Below are 12,706 nucleotides of genomic sequence, written 5' to 3'. Positions count from 1 at the left end.
AAGATGTATGAGGCAGGCGAAATACCCTCAGACTTCAAGAACAATGTAATAATTCCAATCCCAAAGAAAGCAGGTGTTGACAGATGTGAAAATTACCGAACTATCAGTTTAGCAAATACTAACAAAGAGGTAGAAGGGCTGGCCAGTACTTAGCTCAGAACAGCCGATACATACACAAAATAGAACAGAAAATTTACGTTCCTAGCTTTCGGAACTTAGTTCCTTCGTCAAGGAGGAGAGAGGGAAAAGAAAGGGAAAGTGGATTCAGTTACTAACAACCCAGATTATGAAGCAACAGGGAAAGGTAAACAGGGAGGGCAGCAAGGATGGAGGCATGGTTGTCAGAGGGAAGCCAAAGATATTCTACTGTAAGTACTGTGCCAGCTTCAAACCAAAGAGGATGCACACAGAAGTAAAGAGAGTAAAGAGGTAAAGAGTAAAGATAAACACAACTATGTAGGATGAAAAGATGCGTGAACGGCTAAAGAGGAAAGGGAAAGGAGAAAAGACTTACAGTAGAATATCTTTGGCTTCCCTCTGAAAACCATGCCTCCATCCTTGCTAACCTCCCTGTTTACCTTTTCCTGTTGCTTCATAACCTGGGTTGTGAGTAACTGAATCCACTTACCCTTCTTCCCTTTCTTTCCCCTCTCTCCTCCCTGACGAAGGAACTAAGTTTCAAAAGGTAAGAACGTAAATTTTCTGTTCTGTTTTGTGCATGTATCGGCTGTACTGAGCGGAAGTAAGTACTGGCCAGCCCCTCTATCTCTTTCTTAGTATTTGTTTCACATCTTTATATAAGATTTTCCATTAATCATTATGAACTATCAGTTTAATAAGTCATGGCTGCAAAATACTAACACGAATTCTTTACAGACGAATGGAAAAACTGGTAGAAGCCGACCTCGGGGAAGATCAGTTTGGAGTCCGTAGAAATGTTAGAACACGTGAGACAATACTGACCCTACGACTTACCTTAGAAAATATATTAAGGAAAGGCAAACCTACGTTTCCCGCATTTGTAGATTTAGATGAAACTATTGACAATACTGACTGGAATACTCTTTTTCAAATCCTGAAGGTGGCAGGGGTAAAATACAGGGAGCAAAAGGCTATTTACAATTTGTACAGAAACCAGATGGCAGTCATAAGAGTCGAGGGGCATGAAAGGGAAGCAGTGGTTGGGAAGGGAGTGAGACAGGGTTGTAGCCTGTCCCCGATGTTATTCAATCTGTATATTGAGCAAGCAGTAAAGGAAACAAAAGAAAAATTCGGAGTAGGTATTAAAATTCATGGAGAAGAAGTAAAAACTTTGAGGTTCGCCGATGACATTGTAATTCTGTCAGAGACATCAAAGGACTTGGAAGAGCAGTTGAACGGAATGGACAGTGTCTTGAAAGGAGGATATAAGTTGAACATCAACAAAAGCAAAACGAGGATAATGGAATGTAGTCAAATTAAATCGGGTGATGCTGAGGGAATTAGATTAGGAAATGAGACATTTAAAGTAGTAAAGGAGTTTTGATACTTAGGAATGGTCGAATTAGAGAGGATGTAAAATGTAGACTGGCAATGGCAAGGAAAGCGTTTCTGAAGAAGAGAAATTTGTTAACATCGAGTATAGATTTAAGTGTCAGGAAGTCGTTTCTGAAAGTATTTGTTTGGAGTGTAGCCATGTATGGAAGTGAAACGTGGACGATAAATAGTTTGGACAAGAAGACAATAGAAGCTTTCGAAATGTGGTGTTACAGAAGAATGCTGAAGATTAGATGGGTAGATCACATAACTAATGAGGAGGTATTGAATAGAATTGGAGAAAAGAGAAATTTGTGGCGCATCTTGACTAGAAGAAGGGATCGGTTGGTAGGGCATATTCTGAGGCATGGAGGGATCACCAACTTAGTATTGGAGAGCAGCGTGGAGGGTAAAAATCGTAGAGGGGGACCAAGAGATGAATACACTTGACAGATTCAGAAGGATGTAGGTTGCAGTAGGTACTGGGAGATGAAGAAGCTTGCACAGGATAGAATAGCATGGAGAGCTGCATCAAACCAGTCTCTGGACTGAAGACCACAACAACAAGGCTATCGTTACCGAAAGAAAACAACGCCGGTTAGGTGGACGGAAGTGTACAACAGACTGTTCTGAAGGACGAATCTACTCCAACTTTTAGCTAAATCCTGATGACAATTTTGAAATGGGTGGAAGATAGTGTAATCGCTCCACCAACTGCACAGGGGGGAAAAGGGTACCACGTAATATTTACTACAAAAATCACAGATAGCACAAAGAAAACACTGATTAACTGGTTCAAAATGGCTCTGAGCACTATGGGACTTAGCATCTGTGGTCATCAGTCCCCTAGAACTTAGAACTACTTGAACCTAACTAACCTAAGGACATCACACACATCCATGCCCGAGGCAGGATTCGAACCTGCGACCGTAGCAGTCGCGCGGTTCCGGACTGAGCGCTTAGAACCGCTAGACCACCGCGGCCGGCAGGTAATAATGTCTAAGGGCAATGACAACCCAGGTAACCGAAAAGTTTTAACTATTGCAAATTATTATTTAGCTTCGCCATACTTTGTGAAGGAGATGATGCTGGGTAATGCCTACGGAAGTATATAATTTTTCACTTAACAGTCATAAGATGTAGCTGTTGGACGACGAAGAACGTAGCTGACGACAGTGCTGAGCTGACGTTGTTGCTGCTGCTGCTGTTCGAAGACAACCCCGAATCGTCTCCAGAGCCACGGATCATTATGGGACAGCCAATAGTTGGAATTGCAACTTCCTCTTCCTGTGCACTTCTACCGTGTGCTCAATACACCCGAGTTAACAAATCAGGCGCGTCTACATTGGTGAGAGCATAGTTGCACACCGCGTCTGCAGGAGCGCCCAACAAACACTTCCGCACTCTTTCAAGACCAAGCTTCTCCGCCTCCTGTCTGTGCTCGCAACGCCACAGGGACTCTCCATAGACAAAGATAAACAACGACACAGCTACTGCCATTTCGTCGTTACTATTGTTCCCTTAGCTTTGATCCAACAATTTATAGTATGAGATTTTCACTCTGCAGCGGAGTGTGCGCTGATATGAAACTTCCTGGCAGATTAAAACTGTGTGCCGGACCGAGTCTCGAACTCGGAATCTTTTGCCTTTCGCGGGCAAGTGCTCTCCACATGAGCTACACAAGCACGACTCACGACCCATCCTCACAGCTTCAATTTCGCCAGTACCTCGTCTCCTACCTTCCAAACTTCAAGTGATTCAAATGGCTCTGAGCACTATGGGACTTGAAATTTGACGTCATCAGTCCCCTAGAACTTATAACTACTTAAACCTAACTAACCTAAGGACATCACACACATCCATGCCCGAGGCAGGAGTCGAACCTGCGACCGTAGCGGTCGCGCGGTTCCAGACTGTAGCGCCTAGAACAGCTCGGCCACACCGGCCGGCTTCCAAACTTCACAATGTACAATATTTTCGTTATAATTTCAATCAGTTATATACAGTCAGAAATAAATACACTATTACATCGATTACTTACTAAATATAGTTTCTGTGATACAGCTTACAGCTTCAGAATCAAGTCAATAACGGATATTAAACGACGAAAGCTTTTGGTTCCTGCAGAAGGTATTTCATCTGCATTTTCGTTGTCTGGTATAAGCAGTAGACCATCAAGTCATACCTTTGAGATACATCCATGTGTTCTTAGCTTATCTCTTCCGCCTGTTTCTGTTGCCGTTACTTAGAGACCTCTTATCGTTAGTGTCCAGTTCCGGCCGATTTTTAAGTTTTCATCGAAGCAAGAAAACTTGTTTGCATCCCAGTGAACGTGGCTATCCTTATTTTTGAAGATGGGAGTTTCCACAGCATACTCATCATGAAAATTCAAACGAAATGGCAACAAGTGATCTCCGAGGACTTTGAAATGTGCTGGTACTTCATCGTGTGAAGTTACTGTGATCCCGTCCCACCTTGAAAAACGCATCGTTCCTCGATGTGGCTCTCCACATGATAATGTATAATAAATTCGCACTGCAGTCGTCCACTCTGTTCCGACCTTATGTGGGCTCCACAAGCAAGACAAAACTCCCAGGTAGACAAAAAACACTTTATTTTAACAAACATAAATGTATTGAATCACATAAAATGCACTGATGACGCTAATTGTCTGATAATAGAACAGGAATATCTTCCTGATTGGATCCGAATTCTAAATAATTATATCTTGAATTTGTGATAAAATGTCAAATCTGAAACTACTATCTGGTGTGATTGACATTCACTGTTGAATGTGGATACTATAATTCTACATCTAGTGGGCCACCAGAGGATGGTTGCCTGCAATCACGATCACTAAAGCCAATAAACCGGCAGATATTAAGTCCTGGTGCCAGAGTCCATGGCGACAATGTTGCTGAGGCTGAATCTCGTTGCTGACTGTTGGGTGCTCGTTGTAGTCTCGAAGGCGGAATTCCAGGCTGGTGCAGTGGCTGGACTGGTTTGCCAGGGCCGTGCAGCTGCCTAAATACTGCTCGGGTGTATGGATATGGCATGGCCTACTTGCTGGCACGTGACACAGTGGAGCATAGTTGTGCTGTGTCCGCCATGCGTCCTAGAGATGATACAGCCGCCGCCTGTAGGAAAACTGAGCAACACTTGTCGTTGTGGCAGCCACTGGAGACACTCATGAAAACAACATGGTGCTGTTGTGACCCAGAAATGTTTGTGTGTGATTCCCAAAGGTACTTTGCCTGCAGGGCTGCACTTCTCCTACCTGCTAGACTTGCATGCTACGTTAATGGACTGGGTGTGACAAAACAGTGCCCCTCCCCTACCCCGTCCACCCTAGAAGAAAAGATGGTGAACTATCTCGACATCCTGAAGACCAGGTAAGTCGACGGCAGGTTTAGGGTGCGATGTCTCCAAACCCTTGCTGCCAATATCAATTGGGATGGGGGTGTCCATTTCGGCAGCAACACTGTCGTTGATATTGGTGACAGGCTGGCTGTAAACTTCCTACTGTGGAAGATGTTGCTACTGCAGGCATGGATGGTCGAACTCGGAAACTGGGGGTGAGTTCTTTGCAACAGACAGATTTATGGAATGGCTGGCAGAAGACACTGGGCCATGCATAGGTGCGGCATATTATTCTGTTGTTGGATCATATCTGGTCTTTCAGCTGAACGTCGACCATGGCTCTGTCCAGGAGCTGGATGATCCACACCAGGGCCTATCGGTACTTACACTGCATAGTCTGTCACCCACACCCCATTGTGAAGTCGACAGTGACAATGTGTGTGTGTGTGTGTGTGTGTGTGTGTGTGTGTGTGTGTGTGTGTGTGTGTCACCCACACCCCATTGTGAAGTCGACAGTGACAATGTGTGTGTGTGTGTGTGAAATCTTATGGGACTTAACTGCTAAGGTCTTCAGTCCCTAAGCTTCCACACTACTTAACCTAAATTATCCTAAGGGCAAACACAAACACACCCATGCCCGAGGGAGGACTCGAACCTCCGCTGGGATCAGCCGCACAGTCCATAACTGCAGCGCTTGAGACCGCTCGGTTAATCCCGCACGGCGACAGCGACGATGATGCAGTCGCTAGAGTGAGTTGTCATGAGCCATTATAGAGAGCTTGGTGAACTATGTGTGGCCAGTAATCTTTCTGCTGAACTCGCTTCATCTCTTGGAACTGAAAGATTTGATGCCAGGAACAGAGTGATTGCATTATCGATTTTGCACTCTTGCTGCAGCTTTGCTATTTGAGGCTTGAAAATTATTATCAAGTATCCCACCATCCCATTGGAAGCTGGGTGAAATGGGGCTGTTTTCTCGTGATGAATACTCTTGGACTCATAAAAGTGTTGGAATTTTGTATACGTAAACTATGGTCCGCTGTCAGCAACTATCGTTTCCAGAAGGCCATCAATGGCAAAATTTATAGCCAATGCTTGAATAGGTTTGGCCATTGTAGACGACTGCATGCAAGAAATATAAGGGAATTTACTACAAGTATCCACTAATACAAGTCAGTGTGCCCAATGGATGGGTTCACAAAGTCTGCATAAAGTCTGCATCACAGGTGAATTTCACGAGGGCGTGGTAAATATTTTCGCGCTGGGGCTGCTTGATTTCGCTGCTAGCAGTTGGCGAGTGTACTGTCTTTGTATTTATCTATACCTCTCCAAAAACACATTTGCAGACCTATACATTTTGTCAATACCTTGATCGAGCAGGTACAAAACGTGGTGCTGAAAATTTTTTAGAATGATGAGTATAGTCTTGCTGTTGTCTTGGATTACCAGGATCCCTTTCAATATTCAAAGTTTGTGCCAGTAGTACCATTAAGCAGTCCCATCTCGGTTTTGAAGGAGTTTCCTATCTGTCAGCCACCTGTGTTGAACATATGGCATCACATGTTGTAGGGTAGTGTCCTCTGGCAGCAGCTTGGCTATTAACTTGGCGTGGATCAGAAACTGTGTGACAATTTCGCTGTGCTGGTACCAGGGTTTTGGATGCGAAAGAAGCAGGGCGCTCTACTCCATGTACCTTGCGGGAAACACCTGCCCTGAGCCCATAATTCGACGTTTCTGCTTCCACAGTAAGCAATTTGTTTGGGTCATACGCTATCAGACACGTTGATAGGAGAGGAGCACACTTAAGGTCTTGGTAAGTTATTTAACAAGTGTCGAACCACTTCCACCAAATGCTCTTGTTCTGCAAATCGTGAAGAGATTCCATGTTATAGCTGCAGCATAAGCGATGAACATGCAACAATAATTAAGTGTCCTGAGGACTGATTTTAATGGTTTAGCATACTGTGGCCCTGGTAACTTTCGGATACCTTCCATATGCTGTGGTGTGGCTTAGACCCATGAAATACTAAATATGTAACCAAAGTATTCCTATTGTTGGACAAAAATGGCATAAAACTTCCTGGCAGATTAAAACTGTGTGCCCGACCGAGACTCGAACTCGGGACCATTGCCTTTCGCGGGCAAGTGCTCTACCATCTGAGCCACCGAAGCACGACTCACGCCCGGTCCTCACAGCTTTACTTCTGTCAGTATCTCGTCTCCTACCTTTCAAACTTTACAGGAGCTCTCCTGCGAACCTTGCAGAACTAGCACTCCTGAAAGAAAGGATACTGCGGAGACATGGCTTAGCCACAGCCTGGGGGATGTTTCCAGAATGAGATTTTCACTCTGCAGCGGAGTGTGCGCTGATATGTAACTTCCTGGTACATTGAAACTATGTGCCAGACGGAGACTCGAACTCGGGACCTTTGCCTTTCGCGGGCAAGTGCTCTACCATCTGAACTACCGAAGCACGACTCACGCCCGGTCCTCACAGCTTTACTTCTGCCGGTATCTCGTCTCCTACCTTCCAAACTTTACAGAAGCTCTCCTGCGAAAGGCAAAGGTCCCGAGTTCGAGTCACGGTCGGGCACACAGTTTTAATCTGCCAGGAAGTTTCATATCAGCGCACACTCCGCTGCAGAGTGAAAATCTCATTCTGGAAAAATGGCATACTTGACATTATTCCATTTTTAATTGCGTCTCCAAGACTCAGAAGAGGGCTTCAAAATTTGTGGAGAGATACATGGCATTTTTACCCTGATGATAATGTCATCCAAGTAAATTGAGGTGCAGGAACCTCCTTTATTAGTCATTCCATGATCTGTAGAAAAATAGTGAACTGGATACGTCGAATGGCTGGCAATTTTACTGAAACAGCCCAAAAGACATGTTTATCAATAGGATGCATGTAGACTCCTTATCGAAGAGTAGGTGTAGGTAAGCGTCCCAGAGGTCTATCTTCATGAAGATTGTACCACCTGACAAACTATACATCATCTCCTGTAACTCTAGAAGAGGATATTTGTCAATTATTGTCTGGCATTCACATGGTCGTAAAGTCTCCATAAATTCGTAAGGTAGGTCTTATTTTTTCTTCCACCAAAACAATTGGGGCTACCCACAAACTGTTAGCAACTGGTGTAAGAATATCGTCATCCCGTAACCACTGGATACCACCCTCAGCTTATCTAATAAAGCAAAAGGTACATTCCGTGCTTTACAGAATTTGAGGACTATCGAAGGCCTCAATGTAATGTGCGCCTCTTAATAAGTAATTCAAGTTGCCTGCCCAGTGAATATGGAACCATATTTCGACAGTAGTTCTTGCAGGTATGTACTGGGTAAGGAGGGCTGAATCTGAATAGTATAATTGTGCATTTCCAAACCTAATTTGTTCAAAAGATCCAATCTCGAAATGTTAGTAGCTCCTTTGATGCAACTACCAAGAGGTGAGCTGTAAAAGGTGATTCATGATACTGTACTTAAGAGCTATATTGTCCCATAACAGCAAAGCTATTGTGGTGTCGAGGCATCCTATAAATGAGACGGCGGCTGCTAGTCTCTGGCGAATGGAGCAGGATGACCGCAGAATGTTTCAGAAAGTCCATTACTTGTTCTCAGAAGGCAGGCACAGATGTGCACCTACAACGTGATTGGTGCACAATATGGGAACCCTCCTTGTGTTGGTCAAACATTGTCGAGCAGAATCTTAATGATGAGTATGCCTGCTTTCACGTTCCCATGGAATCCAGTATCAGGCCACTGTCACATCCGAATGCCCCACATACCTCCATATCACACAATTCGAGCAGCTGGCCAAATAAAGACCCGCGTTAAGGCCTGATTGTAAATTTGCCATCTCACATGACTGCATGGCATCTCTATATCTTTCATAGTGACAGCTCAACAGCTGACACTCTTCACTGTTTTATATACCGTACAAAGTGTGATAAAAACATTAAACATGGACAGCAATTTCCAGTCTGCTAGACACTGTACCTATCACAGAGGACAGAAACTACCCAGTGATGGTCTGCATGTGTGCAAAGTTACATAGACATTCGAGATTGGGATATGAGTACTTCACCTTTTTTTGTCAGGCAGTGGTATTTTTGTGTCTATGAGGCAAATTGAGAGCATGACATGTAGCAGTGTTTCGCCCACACTGTGTTGCAGTATGGACCTAGGTACAGCTGGTCGCAGTCTGCACAGGGCCACGTGCTGTCAGCCTACTTCTATGGCTCGGTGGTGGCGCACATCCCTGGTGGGATGTTGGCCGAGCTGCTGGGCCCACGGCTTGTGGTGGGTGTCACGTCGCTGGCTGGTGCTGTCCTCACCATTCTCTGCCCGCTCGCAGCTGATGCTGGGGTCGGCTGGCTCTTTGCTGCCCGCCTGTTCATTGGCGTCTGTGGGGTGAGTACCTGTCTCTACTACTGCTTTATCTTAACCCTGCCCATCGCTGTAGCCGAGTGGTCAGCACGACAGAATGCCATTTGAGGCTCCCGGGCTCGATTCACATATAGGTCATAGACTTTCTCCACTCAGTGACTGGCTGTTGTGTTGTGCTCATCACAATTTCATCTTCATCGACATGCAGGTCACCACAGTGGGAAGTGGCATCAACTGAAAAGACTTGCACCAGGAGATTGATCAGCCCAGCGTGAGACCCTAGCTGCATGCACATTTCATTTAGTCTTAACCGTTCCTTTTCTAATTTGGACTTTTTGTACCTAGAACATGTCCAGTTTTTAGTGTCCACAATTAGCGGCTTACCTGCTACATTGTTGTGCGAATATTAAAGATGAAAGTCACTGCTATCAAGTACCAGATCTCGATGTAACTTGCACCATGCATAGAAAGAACTACTACAGTGTGGTACAGAAGGTAACTGAAAGAAATACGCAATGAAACGAGCAGAAATGACATTTTATTTAAAGAGAATAATTACACTAAAGTCACCATGATTCATGTTGGTCCCCTGGACATTACAACCGATGGGACATGCTTCTTTATGTCATGTGTGATCACCGCAAATGGAATGCATCCTTTACAACGTGCTCCCATGCTGACCACAAGACTGTTAGAGCGTTCTTGTGATATGGTGTTCCATTCCTCTTCCATCGTGGTTACCAGCTACTGGATGGTCATTGATGCATGTGGATGCCCTGCAGTGCATCTCCTCAAAGCACCCCACACTTGCTCAGTAGGACTGTAAGCAGGAGAAAGGGCAGCCTAGTTCATTCACCAAAGATCGTCTCGCTCCATGAGCTCCTCCAGCTGCCTGTTGGATCTGGTCGTGAATTGTCATTCACAAAAATGAGACCAGGGGCAAATGCACCTCTGAAACCATGCACGTTGGGAAGGAGCACAATGTCACAATAACACGGACCAGCCAGCGTACCATGTTCAAAAATCTGGAGGTCTGTACACCCAAGCAATATGATGCTTACCTGCACCATATTATGCGGACCATCAAAACAGTCATTCTCAGCAATGTTGGATGCACCCTTATATGATGACAGATGGGAACACTTAATGTCTAACATGATCAGTTTGGTAGTCCATGTGTTATGGTGTGGATGAGCATCACGTTCCTTTGGTACAATGACTTCCAGATTTTGGAACATGGTACTCTCCCTGGTTATTGGTGTTTTGACATGTACCGCTTTCCCATGTGTGTATTGTAAGAGGTACATTTGGCCCTACTTAACTTCTACGGATGATGGTGCACTATATGCACTATATGAACTACAGAACAGAGGAGCTATTGGAACAAGAGGTTATTCAGCGAATGAAATGGCCTACCATTCCCCAACTTAATCCCATGGAGCATGTGTAGGATGCATCAGGAAGATGTACTGCAGCATGTCCAGAGGCCCCATCCAGCAATGTATCTCAGCCATGCTGATGGAGAGATGGAACAACTTACCAATCTTGTAGTCAGTATGTGAGAACGATGCAGAACATGTATTGCCATCTGTGGTGATCACATAACCATATTCCACTGTTTGTAGTGTTTGGAAGACCATCATGAATCATGGTAACTTCAATGTTATTAACGTCTCTGACTAAAAATGCTTTTACTGTCCCTTCCATTGAGCACTTCTTTCAGTTATCTTCTGTACTGATTGTAGCAGCTCTTTATTTGTTTGAAGTTTCATCGAGTTATGTTACTTGTCAGTAAAACATCTTATGGAAGTTAGTGTCATCTTTACATTTTGCACAACAGTATTTATTGAACATGCTCCATTACATTGTAATATTACACAAGTGAAAGTTAATTTAAAATTTTATCTGTAGGATTTTAGATTAATGAAGATAATTCAACTAATACACTTGTATCAGGTACATCTCTTTTCAAATATAAAATTAGAATATATCAAGACTCAACATTCTACTGAGACATTACATTTATTTCTACATGTAGAAATGTTTATCTCTTGCTGTAATTACAATTCTGTCAGCCCACTGACATATATCCAGTCTTTGTAGCTTCTGTGTGAACTTATAGTTGACACAAATGGACTGTCATATAAATGAAAATCTTATGGGATTACGAAAGTCGTAAAATGCTGCTGTGAATTTATGAACTAAGTCTGATTTGTGGAAGGATCATTGTTCTCCTTTCAATAAATTATTGCAGGGTAAAAGAAGGTGCTCAGTAATTTGCTCTGCTCCGTTAAATGTACACTGTGTATCTCCAATTATTCTGAAGCATGTGTAACAGACTTTTAGTTTTCCACAGTCTGTTAACATGTCTGGAAAGTTCAGTGATAGTGATAGTATAATCACAACTTGTAATGCTCTTGGAGCTTCTGTGAGCTGAACATAGGGAAGAGCTTGATGATACAGTTGTTCCATTCTCTGTCCCACGCACTAACACAGTGGAAAATTCCCCTCTGCCACAACACTGAGTAACACTCCCGCTGAGATGACAATGTCACATGAATCCTCTTCTCTTCTCCTATTCCAACCGTATTTTATCCTTTCCCAAGGCGTGAGTTACAAGTCTTTAGTTTACTGTATTACTTAAGTTTCAGTAATACTGTGGTAATTGTATTTAGGAATAAACTATGATGCAGACAATGAAGGCTACAAATTACAGTACTCATTTGTGGATAACAAACTATTTTGTATATCACATAAGTTGTTACAAGCAGGATGTCAGTTCCGATTCTGGACCAAGAAGACCCTGTACTAGCTGGAATCATTACAGGTCCACTACTCCTTATCAATGACATCATCAGTTATGTCATCACTGACATCATCAGTGAAGTCATCAACCTTATCAGTGGGAAGCCATGGACTCCTTCCCACTACCACTTTCTTATCTCCAGCCAATCATAGGACAGTATTAAACATGAAAAATCCAGTATGGTAGAAATATGCTAGTTGCGTTAGTGGGAAATTAAAAATACATCGCCGGCCAGAGTGGCCGAGTGGTTCTAGGTGCTTTAGTCTCGAACCGCGCGACCGCTACGGTCGCAGGTTCGAATCCTGTCTCGGGACTAGGTGTGTGTGATGTCCCTAGGTTAGTTAGGTTTAAGTAGTTCTAAGTTCTAGGGGTCTGATGACATCAGATGTTAAGTCCCATAGTGCTCAGAGCCATTTTTTTTAAAAAACCATCTCCCCTCTCACCTTTCCTTCCCCTTATCTGAAGCCTGTCATGTTGTTGTTGTCAAAGTAGTCTTCAGTCCAGAGACTGTTTTGATGTGGCTCTCTATGCTACTCTATCCTGTGCAAGCTTCTTCATTTCCAAGTAACTACTGCAACCTACATCCGTCTGACACCAGTTAGTGTATCCATCTCTTGGTCCCCCTCTACGATT

General features: G+C 43.8%; 1 protein-coding gene across 1 annotated transcript in view; it reads left to right on the top strand.

Annotated features, from left to right (window-relative positions):
* The window catches only part of LOC126278467 (putative inorganic phosphate cotransporter), a 247,204-nt gene that overhangs the window by 111,729 nt on the left and 122,769 nt on the right, over positions 1-12,706 (top strand). Inside the window, exon 4 of the mRNA XM_049978610.1 lies at positions 9,055-9,291. Within this exon, the coding sequence (XP_049834567.1) occupies positions 9,055-9,291 (237 nt within the window). The remainder of the gene's footprint in view (positions 1-9,054; positions 9,292-12,706) is intronic.

Source organism: Schistocerca gregaria, chromosome 6, assembly GCF_023897955.1.
Source record: "Schistocerca gregaria isolate iqSchGreg1 chromosome 6, iqSchGreg1.2, whole genome shotgun sequence".
NCBI lineage: Eukaryota > Metazoa > Arthropoda > Insecta > Orthoptera > Acrididae > Schistocerca > Schistocerca gregaria.
Note: the sequence above shows the minus strand (reverse complement) of the source record. Positions and strands in the feature narration are given on the sequence as shown.